Source organism: Chelmon rostratus, chromosome 12 (genome assembly GCF_017976325.1).
Source record: "Chelmon rostratus isolate fCheRos1 chromosome 12, fCheRos1.pri, whole genome shotgun sequence".
Lineage (NCBI taxonomy): Eukaryota > Metazoa > Chordata > Actinopteri > Chaetodontiformes > Chaetodontidae > Chelmon > Chelmon rostratus.
The window spans coordinates 8,929,591-8,945,071 of NC_055669.1; the positions used below are offsets into that span (position 1 = coordinate 8,929,591).

Below are 15,481 nucleotides of genomic sequence, written 5' to 3' on the forward strand. Positions count from 1 at the left end.
AAGTATCTGAAGAGGTTTTATGATATATATATACAGATGAATACATAACTAACATATGAGTCCGGTTCTTTTTAAAACATGCAGGGTAGCTTCTTCCTCCTCATTGTGCTTACAGACTTCCACTTAGGGCAAGAGATCTCCACTTGGCGTGAAGATCGTACTCTGACAACAGCATCAAGTCCTTGTCCTTCATTCAACAATTCACCTCTGCTTTGTCATTCATATCGTTTCAACAACTAGAAGCTGTCTACTGGGTTTTGCATGAGGATGGTGCATGTTTATGCATGATTCCTCCTTTTTTTTTTTTCTTTTGGTTAGCAGTTACATATATGAGTTTGCTTACATTTAAAAATACAAAAATATATTACGTCTGTAGTTATTCAAGGAAAGCTTTTGCACATGTAGTAGCAGTTATCAGTATCTGTTACCTTCATTGTGACTTTGCTGTACCTCACACAAGTAACAAGGTCATTTCTATACATGAAATTCAAGTAAACAACATCAGGTCAAACAAAAAAAGTAGATATTCGAGGACCTCATGCATAATGCAGTGTGAGAAACAGAAAACAACCAGAACAAGTACAAAGGGAAATAGCATCATTAGATAGTTCTTCCATAAAGTATATGGGGTTTAGTTTTTCTCAGTTTGGGTCCGGCCCACTGCTCTGTAGCCTGTACAGAAGCACATGCATCTCAGTAGGATCGGTTTCCTGAGCAGAAGACGAAAAGTGGACTTTCAGACGGACTTGCGTGTCCAGGAAACCGCTCCGTGTGTGTGTATCATTTGGTAAAGCTAGAACATTTACTGACCTCTTACGTATGTGTCTGTGCAGCGAGCAAACCTGCCAAGACTATTCTTCCACACATAAGGGTGACAATCATAGGAAAGAGGAGGGAAGAAGACACTTCGAAGGTTAAAAAAACAAACGAACAAAAAAAAAAACAACAACTAAAAACTCACTTCGGTTACTTTTCCTTTACCTGGATGTCACGATCTGGGATCATATGGCAAACGCGAGGAGAGAGGGTGTCTTCAATTACCTGTCGCATGTGTGGCTAAGAACAAGGAGTCAGGCGCAAAACTTAAAATCTCAAGTACTTTACAGATGGCTTAGATTGAAGCTCCAAATATAAACCTGGTAAGGAGAAGCAAAAGGCAGGGTCCAAAGGCGTTTCTCACAGTTCTTTTTGTGGGGAAGAAGTTGACGATTCTCTTACAGTGCAGCATTTTTTTTTTCTTCCATGTACTGTCTGTACAAAGTCCTCTGACACGCTGCTCTGTGTGAGCATGTTGGAGGAGACGCATTTCTCTCGCTGCCTTACTCTGACATCAACTTTTTTTTTTTCGGTATATAGTTCATATTAGGATCACAACTTGCATAGTGTAACAGCACAGCACACAAAAGGAACACTGCACATCCCCTCGCCCTGCGTTCCTCGCCTTTATCAGCCAAATAACCAAAGACAAATTGAAAACATCTCATTCAGCTGACCGTGCGAAAGGTGTTTTCTCCAGTCGACTGCGTGGGGTGGACGACGGACATTTGTGCCTCAACATCTGACAGAATAATACTGATAGACAAAACAAAACAAATACTGCAGAGATCAGTGCTATGAGTACACGCGAGACTTGGAATACTAGCGACTTTTTTTTTTTTTTTTAAACAAATAAGACTGCTGAGTAGTGGGGTTACACGTCTAGTACTTTGGCTCAGTAGAAAATAGACTCAAAAAGGAATATGTGCACCGAATGCATACAAGTCTATGGATATACTGCTGTACAAAAGTCAGTTATCTGGCGTGGCATGAGCTCTAATCTGTAGGCTACAAAGAAGTCGTTATTTCAGTTGTTCCAAAGGAGTTAAATGCTAGCTAAGTGTTTGACAACACGTCCTCCGTCGGTCCTTTACTAAGAGTGTTGGTGATTGTGTTTTATGCCTGTGAGGGGAAATATCGCGATTTTGTGCGCACCTGCCAGGCCTCTCATTGTCTCATATCATTTTGTCTCAGCTGGCCTGGCTGCGTGTGCCGATATCTCCCCCGTCTTCATCAGTTCAACATAGGTAGAGGAAACAATGCAGTTACGCTCTGTCAGGTCACCATTAGAAAAAGCCAGCTGTGCTCTAGTATGTCACGTCCTTGTTGATAATGCTGATGGTTGTAGATGTACTTTTAAATTAAGAAAAATAAAAATTTGTGTGTTCACATGAAGAAGGCTAACCTAGCTGAGGTCCATTTGGCGTGTTAAGTTCCTCTGAAGTAGACTGATGAAGTAGAACTCCACCCTGCCTCCTTATGTTCATAGTGCAGGGAGAAGGGAGAAACCTGCAGAAACAGGAGAATTTATGCATCATGTCCCTGAAACAGGCCCTTCTGAGCACCCTCACTGAGTGGTGCGCTGGCAGGTAATGTTTCAGAGTCAAGCGGCGGCAAAAGTATTAAGCAGGCCTTAGTGTGGTTGGAAAAATACGCCGCTTGCTTCTCTCTATTCTTTTGGTTCTTAGTGTGCTGTTGTTGCCGCAGTCCATTACTCCTCTCTTGTTTTAGCTGTCATTTCAGTTCATGGCATGCTGGCGGATTGTGTGGAAGATCCAGTCCATCTTGGTAGTCCAGCCGCCATGGTGAGCGTCATTCATCTGCTTCATGAAGTAGTCCAGGGCCTCCTGCTCCGACTTGTCCAAGGCCAGGGTCTTTCTGATGTAAGCAATGTCGTCAAACGACTGCAGCTCAGGCATCCCTGATCCCAGCATCATGGAGAAGAGGTTGATGAAGAGGTTCGCATGCTGTCGGATTGCCAGGTACGCCTTGTAACACATCTCCTGGAACCTGAGGAGGGAGAAGGAGCACAGTTACACAAAGAGATATCAGCAGGAGGAAAGTGGATATCACACAGATCTGCCACACACAGCAGTTAAAAAGTCATAACTCATCATGCCACAGAAATAGCTCAGTCTACCATTTTGATTTGGCTTTGGTATGTTTTATAAGTCACTGAGCATTTCTATCTTATCCAAAGATGACAGACTCATGTGTATTGCTTGTGTTACCTTTCGAACTCCCTTGTTTTGGTGCACTCCTGAGTTCCTTTGCTAATAACAATCAGGAAGTCCTGTGTGAGCACAAAGGGCACGCGTTCTCTCTTGTACCCAAATTTCTTCTTTTTGTGGTCGAGGAAATGGCCAAAGTCTATGTGGAACAGCTGTGAAAACGCAAAAAAAGCAAGAAATTAAATAATAATCTAAGACAGAACCAGAACGAATGCATATATAACATAGAAAGCCATCTTTACCTGTCCATCATCTTTGACCATGATGTTGCTATTGTGTCGGTCCCCTATGCCCAGGATAAATGTGGCTACACAGTAGCCTGCACACGACCGCGTGAACAGATCTATGGCTTGGTCATACCTAAGAAATCAAACAAATGGAAAATACTTGATTCTCAGAGATGATTCAGTGACTGTATGCAACTGTTGCCATAAAAAGGAAGAAAATGAGTCTTCATATTAACACTAACACCATCTCTATGGCCCAAAGAAGACTAGAAAAAAAAGCTGTATAAATCACTGTGTTGGCCACTCACATCTCTCCCTTGTTCTTATCTTTGAGCCACTGATGCAGTGTGTGGCTGTTGAATTGCAGTGCCCCCTTCAGGCCTCCTTTACACTGGATCTGCATGATGGTGTGAGAGTTCCTCACCACCTCGATCAAACCCACACAGTCACCGATTGACAGACAGCCATACGGCAGCATCCTGGGAGAGGAAGGACAAGAAACATAAAGAGGGTTGGAAATAATTAGGACAGTAGTGATGGACTTCATATTAAATGACTAGGGTTGGCTGGCAGGGGCTGCCACTAATCTGCATTCAGGTACGGAGTGCAGAACATGAAAGAATCTGGCGCCTGTTAATGTGCACCTGCATCCTCGCTGTCATGGTGAAGTGAGGAGCCTACCTGAGATCAAGGCCTTGGTTCTGCCAGATGTTCTCCATTATCCTAATGATCTGCAGTGTCAGCATGTCCTGCCTCAGATCTGCAGAGGCAGAGAGAGACAAGGAGGTGGATGACGGTAAGGTGATTATTAGCTGCTTAGCTGCTCTTTGATCAACTCCATGATGCATTATGGAGCAGAGCCGTCAAAGTCGGTTGCAGATGTTGCAGCGAAATGCACGAGCAGGTGTGGTAACGTGCGATTTAAATAATGTGACTTGTTCTTTCTTAAACCCGAGTGAAGAGCATAGATGAGGTTGTGCCTGAGTGCCGTGATGTGCCCTACAGGCTTAGACTGAAATATGCTGTACGCTCAGCAAGAGCATTTTAAACTGTGTGTGTGTGTGTGTGTGTGCAGAGGTAGGGATGGACAAATAGAGATGGGGACCAACACAGACAAAACTCACCATCTCCATTTTTGAAGATGATTTCGTTGTTCTGAAAGAGCAGCTCTGACATCATATCTGGGTTTTCCCAGTTAAGCCACAGAGGTCGCTTGGCTGATGACATCATCCTGCATTCCTCCAGGCTGAAACAGAGACAGGGACTGTTATGTTTCAATAAAGAACAGAGACAGGAATATATTTAAATAGAACAAATGATAGAGACAGATAGAGATAGACAGAATGTTCTGAGTAAATGTGCCTCTGCTCACGAGTCCTGAATCAAAACCTTTTTTTTTAATATTTCACCTCAACTGAGTCATGTGGACTGGAGTTTCTGTAAAATGAGGCTATTCTCTAAGAGCAGTGACTATATGGTGTCCCTAAATGCACTAATGTACACACACACACACACACACACACACACACACACACACACACAGCCATTTTGTGACATCTAATTTTATTTCAAGCCTTGAAGAGGAAAAGGCAACAGCAACACCTCCAGAGGAAATGAACATTAAATGCCAGCCGTTTCAGAAAAGCCGGTTAGATAAGGGAGTGCTGATGTACCGGAGGTTTCCCAGCTGATGTGCTGGATTCAGTGGGGAGGTGAAGCTCTGCAGGGCGTCCATGTAATCAGGCCTCCTCATCTGCTCCACCAGAAACTTCATTTGGACCTTAAAGTAGAGAAACAAATGCATCAGTTAATAAAACACCAGTTTCAGACGTTAGAGTCGTTCAGCCTGGTAAATGTACAGTGAGTACAGTCTACTTGCTGCTGCTCTTCTTCAGCAAACTTATGAACCTTTCACAATGGGGTAACTTTGCTTCACACAGTGCCAGTTTTGTGCTGTGTGTCTGGGTGCTGGTTATTTCATCATGGGTGGGTATAAAGTCAGTTCTCTAGTTAGCTAACTAACCACTGCATTTGCTTAGAAACCACCACCAGTGTGACTGGTGGCTATAACCTTCTTGTAGCTGGTATTTGTAATTCAAAATTAACATAAATAGTATCCTATTTACACAAGTGCCTATATTTTCTTTCTAATTAAGGCTTTCATTTGAGCGTAGAGATGGATTTTGTTCTTATTGACTCGGTTTCATAAGTAATTTCATCGTATTTTAATTAGGAGTGCCACCGTGCTCTGATATGCATTATTTTGCAATTGCTGCTCTTTTCACTTCCCTAGAAAGCTTCTATCGTCAAACAGCCACCAGTGCTGACCTTCATTAACAGCAGATGAATAGTTTAACACAGCAAAACACAGTCAAACAGACTTCACTGACAATTTAGATTATGCTCGATGCACCAAGCCAACATTATCACAGGTCAGCCTTTTATTTATGTAAGTGCCAGTTCTTTTTCAAGAATCTTTCATATTCATCTGGGGTTGTTAATGTAAAGTCATGCAGTTTTTTAGACATGTCTTATCCTCTTTTGGTTGAAATATATTTAGCTGCAAGCAAACTGCAAAAAGCACCTGTCCAAACTGCCCAAACACTCTACTGCACTGTTTCATCTGTGTGGCCTGATTGGTCCAGATGTCGTTAAGATTAAATGCAATGATTCAGTGAATACAATTAACATCTGCCGGCTGTCAGGTTACCTTCTGTGCCTCATCTTTTTTCTCCTGTTTGAGGAGGTCAGTGAGATTGATGAGTTTCTCCATGGCCTCCACCTGTCTGCTCAGGTGCTTCAGGTACATGCCACAGGCCCGGCAGTACGACTCCAGCAGCAGGCCAAACCGCTGGCTCACTGTTTTGTTGTGCATCTCTGACCTGCACACAAGCAGGCGAGAAAAAAAAAAAACATTTAAGAGATTGTTTGTGTCGTAATGGAAAATGTGTCCATCCTCCAAACAAACAGACACACGCACACACACTCACACACACATGCAAGCAGACACACAACATCCCAAAACATTGACTGACCTTTGTTTTCACAGAACTTTGCAATTTGGACATTCAAGTGATATTCAAACAAACAGTTTAACCTTTCAAGTCACATACAAACAGCTCCAAATTTCTGAAAGAGCACCTTTTTAAATCAACTCACTTTAAATGCCAGAAGAAGAAATGTCCTATCCTCTGATTAGTTAATGCCTTTTTCAGCAGGAAGCGTGCAAGTGGGTTATCAAGGTACTGCTCATACTTCAGAACCTGGGCAGAGGCACAGAAAACAGAAAATGTCACAAAAACATTATTGTTTGCCTAAAAAAACACAACCATTATATATCAAGCTGAAAAATCTATCTCCTTATCAATATTCACTTAAATCATATTTAAAGCCAAATGAGGATGCAACACACCTGAACCAGCTGAATGAGGTACTGAGAGAGTTTGTCATCTGTTAGGTATTTCTCAAGGCACTTTACAGCAAACTCTCTGATCATTGGATCGGGGAAGTTACAGTCCAGCAACTCCATGGCTTGTTCTGGCTTGATAGCGGGCCAGTCCTTCAGAAGGCAATACATCTGAAATGACAACAGAAACATACACTGACTATACATCCCTATGGTGCAGCGGTTCCCTCTAAGCCCTCATAGAGCCACTGCAGGGGGGCAGTGGAAGACTGTGGGGGGGTATGTAGTGAAGCAAAGATGAATGAATGTGATTCATGTAGGGAAAATAAACAGTGTTAGCTGAAGCTATTGTGCTGATGTTTATGTCACTCAAATTCAACTTGGATCAGCTGCTTCCCGTATCGCTGTTAATGACTGATAAAAATAGTGGGATGTGGGCCGTGAACTTTTCCCGGCTTCCGAAGGAGAGCATGAGAGAAAGAGTTTGAGATCCACTGCTGATAATGAATGAGACAGTGCACACGTGCACACTATCTGAGTAAATATCAGCTGAGCTGTTGCACGGTGCATGTATATTTCCCCCATGTGATGTCCTTCAAAATACAGGCGTGTTAGCAGTAGAAACCTGAGCTCACCTGTGCAATCTCATCTCTGGAGTTCCATTTCACTGCCAGGAGGATCTTGGGAAGGATCTCCGGCATGTTGACGCAGTCTTGTCTGAAACAGTTTGGGAAGAGAATACATTCGTTAGAGCTTTAATGACGTCTACATAATCCTCACTTGACAGTGCATTGACTTTTGTGTAAATTGTACCCCCCAAAAACGCCACATTATGGTATACAAGCGCACACACATTACCTGTGCCTCCATAGAAAGTCTTTCTCCTGCTCAGTGATTTCAGACAGCGGGTCTCTGTTACACACCTGGCGTAGCTGCTCATTGTCGCTGTCAGTCAGGGGGTTGTCCCGTGCCAGTCTGTTACTCTATGACACCATGTAACACACATATAAGAGTTTGAAAAAAATGTGTGTGCAGTGTGAGTGAACGACAGGTCTCATGATGAATCTGATCAGGAAAACAAAAGCACATAATCACTTTTAAAAATGCTTGTCATCTTACCAAACCAGTGTGGCAGTAATTGAAGCCAAGCTCTCTGGATATATTCCAGTTTGCATGGTCTTCAATGATGGTCATATCAGGGTACTTCACAGGGCAACTGAAATGGTCGAACTCGAGCTCCAGACAAGGGGTTTCCTGTATCGGTGACAAAGTGGTGGAAGGGGAAAGGTCATTCTAGGTGATTACTGTAATCAAAGAAAGGTGCCTGTGTCAATGAGCAATTAATTAAACGGGATAAGAGGCTTGGTTGATTAAATCGAGGCGGCTTAAATCCAGCGCTGAAACTCTACAGGTTGTCACCAGCTCCATTAAAACTGGGTCATGAGGCTTAGAGGTCAGTCGCAGCCACAAGCATAATACATATTTGAAAAGCTTGAAATGTTGGGAAAAAAGATTATGCTTTGTGCTATGTTATTCTATCTTCTTAGTGTTTCAAGGTGGCCCACGCTGGCCCATGGAACTGGAAGAAATCAGCTTTGACCATCTGTGTATCTTAAATTCTTTTTTTTTTTTTACAGCATTTTGTTCAAGAAAAATGGATTTCCTAGTTAACAAAAAGCACTTTCATAACAGAACAAAGGAGAGCAATGTCTGTTTCAAACTGGAATCACTACTTGCTTTGTAAAATACACAAGTGAGTATTATGTTCATAATGTTGACATTTGCTGTTTACCTTGTTGGGGTTAGAGCCTGTGACGCCGATAGGGTTGAGCAGGTCTTCCAGGCCATGTGGGACAGGCCATAGGTTGAGAGCCATCTTGCCTGCTACGAGTGTGTGGGTGTAGTCAAACAGGTTGATGTTGCCCCAGGCGAGGGGACAGTGCTCCTACAGGAAAATACCAGGAAGATGATGCATATGAAAATGATTAGAGAAGCAACTGCTCGGGGCTATGTAACAGACAGGTGCGGTGCAGAACACGGGGAAGCTGTTTATTTCCCATGTCTCTTATCAACCAACCCTGTGAACTGCTTCACATAAAAATCAATCAAGAAGAGATTTGAATAAGAAAATTAAGAATCTGAACACATCTTTTAAAATGATAAGCCTTAACATTTCCATGAAGTCAAAGGTGTTTCTGTGGCTTCTGTTTTTATCTATGGTCGGCATTTTCACAATGGCCATTTGATGTATTAACATTCTGTAATTACCTCTCCTTGTTTTGAGCTGGCCTTTGTGCCCTTAAAAGAAAGTTTCTCATTTAAAACTAGATGTGAAGCAGCAAAAAAACACAACCTCCCAGTGTCTCCATCATCATGGCGAACATCAACAGTAGCACAAGACTTCTCCCCCTCAGTAAAGATTAACAGCCAATCCTCGAGCTAACAATTAACATAGTGTGATAAGCACTGGCAGCTTAAAACTACTGAAACACAGTGTAAGTATTAATACCTGTGTGTTTTTAAGTTTACCATGATACTGCTGCACAGTGCTAACTAACTATGAACATGCAGAGTTTATAGCTTGCTGTGAATTCTGACTTGCTGTTGCTACTTTGTCATCATAATGCCATGACAAGTAGAATCGAAAGGGAGTGACACAAAATTACAAGTAAAGATCATAAACTCGAATCTTTTCACTAGATGAATTGAGTCCAATCTGTATACCGCCTTCCATAAAATGGGTTACTGTAAACTGACAGTGAGCACAAAATGTGTTCAAATCCAAAAGGGAGCAGTAAACTCAGTATCAACATGGAGGCTGGGAGGTGGTAAGGCAACAAAATCCAAATTCTCTTAAATTTGTACAGAAATCTAGATTATTTTAATGGATTACATTGATGCTGATTTGACAAGAAGACTGTTGACATATGACACCTTTCATCTTGTGTTTCCAGAGTAATTTGTTTTTGGCGGACACGTAGGGAACTGCTAGTGTCATGTGTCGTAAAGGGAGTTTGACATAATATTTACCCTGAGAGTGCAGCATGCTTGAGTTTAATTCAAACACTGTATATATATTTTATAATTAATTAAATGAATTGTTCACTTTAAGAAGTCAATCAGGCAGCACTTTGTTGAAAAGTCAAACATTCAGGGTACAGTTTGAATAAACTCAGCAGGTTTTCCACTCGTTGACTCCTAACTGCTGACTGCATTCTGTTTGTCTTCATACATGTAATTAGGGACACGGGGCACGCTCCGAGGCACTGGCTCCTGCAGCTCTGCTGCAGGAGCCAGTGACTCGGGGCGTAGCCCCGAGTCACTTATTACTATCCCGCGCGTTTCTTCTTCTTCTTCTTCTTATTATTATTAGGGACACGGGGCAACGTCCCGAGTCACTTATTACTATCCCGCGCGTTTCTTCTTCTTCTTATTATTAGGGACACGGGGCACGCTCCGAGGCACTGGCTCCTGCAGCTCTGCTGCAGGAGCCAGTGACTCGGGGCGTAGCCCCGAGTCACTTATTACTATCCCGCGTGTTTCTTCTTATTAGGGACACGGGGCAACGTCCCGAGTCACTTATTACTATCCCGCGCGTTTCTTCTTCTTCTTCTTATTAGGGACACGGGGCAACGTCCCGAGTCACTGGCTCCTACAGCTATTTCATAGCTGCAGGAGCCAGTGACTCGGGGCGTAGCCCCGAGTCACTTATTACTATCCCGCGCGTTTCTTCTTCTTCTTCTTATTATTATTTTTCATCTTCCTCCAAGTTTTCGTCCTCAAACTCGCCCCGCAGCTTTGAGAAAACCCTCGCAAATTATATATCAAAACGTGCGTATTGTTCGGGATCGGTGTGCTATTACTTTTCTCAAATTTATCGCAGTTTTTCGCGTCGTAAGACGCGAAAAACTGCGATAAATTTCCCATAAGAAATGAATGGGACGGGCGAAAAAAACAAGATTGAAATTGGAGTTTTTCAAACATCTGTAGCTCAGGCATACATTCACCGAGAGACTTCATTTCAACTTTAAAATGTAGACCCAAGTCTGGTCTATTGGTGTGTTCATCCACATTTTGATTGGTCCTATAGTTTTTGATCAGTCACTGTTCAATGACAGTGATCGTTTGGCGGGAAATTTTGAGATTATAATGGGTGTGTATTGCGCGGAATGTTCGTGCTAGAGTGCGTGCTAGAGTGGCACAGAGTCTAAAAACGATCTGAAAATCTTCTCTTTTTCTCGTCGCTACGGCCACAAATTACACTCTACACGCATAATTTTGGGCTCATTTTGTAGACAAACTTGTCCTCTTTCGTGTGATGTCCTCGAAAAAGCCGAGAGACTTACTGAATTTAAATAGTGAGACGTTTTGTGCAGCCAGCGCCCTCCTGTTCTCCCATTAAGTCCCATGTTAAAATTCAGAGCTGTTTTGTGAGCAAAGCAGAAATGCCTCCTGTCTTTAGATCGCCATAAAACGAAAAGTTGTTGTGTCAGGAATAAAACGAGGAGATGGCCGGACTCAGGAAGTTCTCGGGAGTCCGATGATCTATAGTACACTCTGATACGAGGTACGGTTCTCTCACCAGAGGATTTAGTTCAGGAGGTTCGCCGAACCCAAATCTCACTGCATACAATACAAACTCCTGTTCTCTGAGTCGCAGAGTCTTTTTAAGTCGACCATTTTGTCATTTTTCTAAAGAATATCTGGACATAAAACACACGTACATCTGGCCCAGACTTGTCCGCATCTCACAGTGTAATCGGTTTTTTGATAGCAGCTACGGTTTTGACACAATCGCAAGTTGTTCGGAAGAAACCGACAGCGAAAAAGCCGCTTTTCAAGGGAGGAGTTTAACAGGTGCAACTGTCATTTACACACACACCGGTCAATAACCCACGCACACACATCTGCAGGACAACAAGCCTGAGAATGATTATCTTAACGAGCTCAGTCAAAACAAGGGCATTGTTTGAAAACAATCTCCATCCAACAAACAGTTAAACTCAGCTTCACCAAGCGCTTTGCCAAAAGGTTGAGACAGTAGTCACACAAACACACACACAAGCAGGGCTAACCAACAGCTAAAAAGTGATTAAAAACAAGCACGTCAAAACTGAACAGGAACAGGTAAAAAGTGGGAGAGGTAGAGAGGTAATTATCAGCAGGTGGGGCAGAAGTTACACACGCACACAAACAAACACACACACACACACACACACACACACACATTCAGACACACATATACCAGACACATCTCCATGTAGGAGCTGGTTGGGCTGCTTGTGTAGTTCAAGCAGACACACACACACAAACAGACAAAGACACACACATACGCAGTCACACACAACGACAGATACATAAACACACACACACAGACAAATGCATAATGAAAACCCCATCCCCCCACCCCCTTGTTAACGCCGTTAGCTCTGTTAGCTCTGTTAGCACAGTTAGCTCTGTTAGCGCTACCGCCGTTAGCTATATTCGCACCTTTAGCTGTTAGCTCAGTTAGTGTTAGCTCTGTTAGCTCCGTTAGCATTAGCTCCATTCATGTTTATTGATTCAGTTCATTAATTCATGTTAACAGAGACATGAAGCAGAGGAGAGAAGCAGACACAGACAGCTGAGGTGATCAACAGAGACAGACAAGGAGAAAGCCACAGAAACACAGCTGGGACCAGTTCATTAATCAGGGACTGACTACCTCTGATATCTGCTGTTTTCTCAAATTGCAGCCTTTTTCAATTGTCCGCTGCTTCGCCATAGTTTCTCCTAGAGACTTCATTCAAACTTTAAAACGTAGATAATTTTGTCGGCTCAAAATGACCCTCGGCACATTTTGATATCTCTTACGGTTTTCGAGCTATGACCATCGAAGGCCGACGTAAGACGCAAACAACTGCGATAAATTTCCCATAAGAAATGAATGGGGAAATTTCCTCAAATTTCAGCCTTTTTCAATTGTCCGCTGCTCGGCCATACTTTGTCCTAGAGACTTCATTCAAACTTTAAAACGTAGATAATTTTGTCGGCTCGAACACACCCCGTGTCCCTTTCAAAATTTCCCAGGGGGAATTTTCTAGTTATTATTTTTCATCTTCCTCCAAGTTTTCGTCCTCAAACTCGTCCCACAGCTTTGAGAAAACCCTCGCAAATTATATATCAAAACGTGCGTATTGTTCGGGATCGGTGTGCTATTACTTTTCTCAAATTTATCGCAGTTTTTCGCGTCGTAAGACGCGAAAAACTGCGATAAATTTCCCATAAGAAATGAATGGGACGGGCGAAAAAAACAAGATTGAAATTGGAGTTTTTCAAACATCTGTAGCTCAGGCATACATTCACCGAGAGACTTCATTTCAACTTTAAAATGTAGACCCAAGTCTGGTCTATTGGTGTGTTCATCCACATTTTGATTGGTCCTATAGTTTTTGATCAGTCACTGTTCAATGACAGTGATCGTTTGGCGGGAAATTTTGAGATTATAATGGGTGTGTATTGCGCGGAATGTTCGTGCTAGAGTGCGTGCTAGAGTGGCACAGAGTCTAAAAACGATCTGAAAATCTTCTCTTTTTCTCGTCGCTACGGCCACAAATTACACTCTACACGCATAATTTTGGGCTCATTTTGTAGACAAACTTGTCCTCTTTCGTGTGATGTCCTCGAAAAAGCCGAGAGACTTACTGAATTTAAATAGTGAGACGTTTTGTGCAGCCAGCGCCCTCCTGTTCTCCCATTAAGTCCCATGTTAAAATTCAGAGCTGTTTTGTGAGCAAAGCAGAAATGCCTCCTGTCTTTAGATCGCCATAAAACGAAAAGTTGTTGTGTCAGGAATAAAACGAGGAGATGGCCGGACTCAGGAAGTTCTCGGGAGTCCGATGATCTATAGTACACTCTGATACGAGGTACGGTTCTCTCACCAGAGGATTTAGTTCGGGAGGTTCGCCGAACCCAAATCTCACTGCATACAATACAAACTCCTGTTCTCTGAGTCGCAGAGTCTTTTTAAGTCGACCATTTTGTCATTTTTCTAAAGAATATCTGGACATAAAACACACGTACATCTGGCCCAGACTTGTCCGCATCTCACAGTGTAATCGGTTTTTTGATAGCAGCTACGGTTTTGACACAATCGCAAGTTGTTCGGAAGAAACCGACAGCGAAAAAGCCGCTTTTCAAGGGAGGAGTTTAACAGGTGCAACTGTCATTTACACACACACCGGTCAATAACCCACGCACACACATCTGCAGGACAACAAGCCTGAGAATGATTATCTTAACGAGCTCAGTCAAAACAAGGGCATTGTTTGAAAACAATCTCCGTCCAACAAACAGTTAAACTCAGCTTCACCAAGCGCTTTGCCAAAAAGGTTGAGACAGTAGTCACACAAACGCACACACAAGCAGGGCTAACCAACAGCTAAAAAGTGATTAAAAACAAGCACGTCAAAACTGAACAGGAACAGGTAAAAAGTGGGAGAGGTAGAGAGGTAATTATCAGCAGGTGGGGCAGAAGTTACACACGCACACAAACAAACACACACACACACACACACATTCAGACACACATATACCAGACACATCTCCATGTAGGAGCTGGTTGGGCTGCTTGTGTAGTTCAAGCAGACACACACACACAAACAGACGAAGACACACACATACGCAGTCACACACAATGACAGATACATAAACACACACACACAGACAAATGCTCTATTAGCTCTGTTAGCACAGTTAGCTCTGTTAGCGTTAGAGCTGTTAGCTGTATTCGCGCTGTTAGCTCCGTTAGTGTTAGCTCTGTTAGCTCCGTTAGCATTAGCTCCATTCATGTTTATTGATTCAGTTCATTAATTCATGTTAACAGAGACATGAAGCAGAGGAGAGAAGCAGACACAGTCAGCTGAGGTGATCAACAGAGACAGACAAGCAGAAAGCCACAGAAACACAGCTGGGACCAGTTCATTAATCAGGGACTGACTACCTCTGACATCTGCTGTTTTCTCAAATTGCAGCCTTTTTCAATTGTCCGCTGCTTCGCCATAGTTTCTCCTAGAGACTTCATTCAAACTTTAAAACGTAGATAATTTTGTCGGCTCCAAATGACCCTCGGCACATTTTGATATCTCTTACGGTTTTCGAGCTATGACCATCGAAGGCCGACGTAAGACGCAAACAACTGCGATAAATTTCCCATAAGAAATGAATGGGGAAATTTCCTCAAATTTCAGCCTTTTTCAATTGTCCGCTGCTCGGCCATACTTTGTCCTAGAGACTTCATTCAAACTTTAAAACGTAGATAATTTTGTCGGCTCCAACACACCCCGTGTCCCTTTCAAAATTTCCCAGGGGGAATTTTCTAGTTATTATTATTTTTCATCATCCTCCAAATTTTTGTCCCTGAACTCGCCCCGCAGCTTTGAGAAAACCCTTGCAAATTATATATCAAAACGTGCGGTTTGATCAGGATCGGTGTGCTATTACTTTTCTCAAATTTATCGCAGTTTTTCGCGTCGTAAGACGCGAAAAACTGCGATAAATTTCCCATAAGAATGAATGGGACGGGCGAAAAAAAAAAGATGGAAATTGGAGTTTTTCAAACGTCTGTAGCTCAGGCATACATTCACCGAGAGACTTCATTTGAACTTTAAAACGTAGATAATTTTGTCGGCTCCAAATGACCCTCGGCACATTTTGATATCTCTTACGGTTTTCGAACTATGACCATCGAAGGCCGACGTAAGACGCGAACAACTGCGAAGACTTTCCCATAAGAAATGAATGGGGAAATTTCCTCAAATTTC

At 42.7% G+C, this 15,481-nt stretch overlaps 1 protein-coding gene across 1 annotated transcript in view; it reads right to left on the reverse strand.

Annotated features, from left to right (window-relative positions):
* Positions 1-287: 287 nt before the first annotated feature.
* Positions 288-15,481, reverse strand: part of LOC121614643 (phosphatidylinositol 4,5-bisphosphate 3-kinase catalytic subunit alpha isoform) — a 28,605-nt gene continuing 13,411 nt past the window's right edge. Inside the window, exons 8-21 of the mRNA XM_041948627.1 lie at positions 8,473-8,625; positions 7,800-7,934; positions 7,539-7,663; positions 7,316-7,397; positions 6,687-6,851; positions 6,434-6,537; positions 5,985-6,156; positions 4,948-5,054; positions 4,399-4,520; positions 3,956-4,034; positions 3,583-3,753; positions 3,290-3,407; positions 3,048-3,199; positions 288-2,826 (exon numbers count right to left, since the gene is read on the reverse strand). Coding sequence (XP_041804561.1) covers positions 2,556-2,826; positions 3,048-3,199; positions 3,290-3,407; positions 3,583-3,753; positions 3,956-4,034; positions 4,399-4,520; positions 4,948-5,054; positions 5,985-6,156; positions 6,434-6,537; positions 6,687-6,851; positions 7,316-7,397; positions 7,539-7,663; positions 7,800-7,934; positions 8,473-8,625 — 1,956 coding nt within the window. The 3' untranslated portion in view covers positions 288-2,555. The remainder of the gene's footprint in view (positions 2,827-3,047; positions 3,200-3,289; positions 3,408-3,582; positions 3,754-3,955; positions 4,035-4,398; positions 4,521-4,947; positions 5,055-5,984; positions 6,157-6,433; positions 6,538-6,686; positions 6,852-7,315; positions 7,398-7,538; positions 7,664-7,799; positions 7,935-8,472; positions 8,626-15,481) is intronic.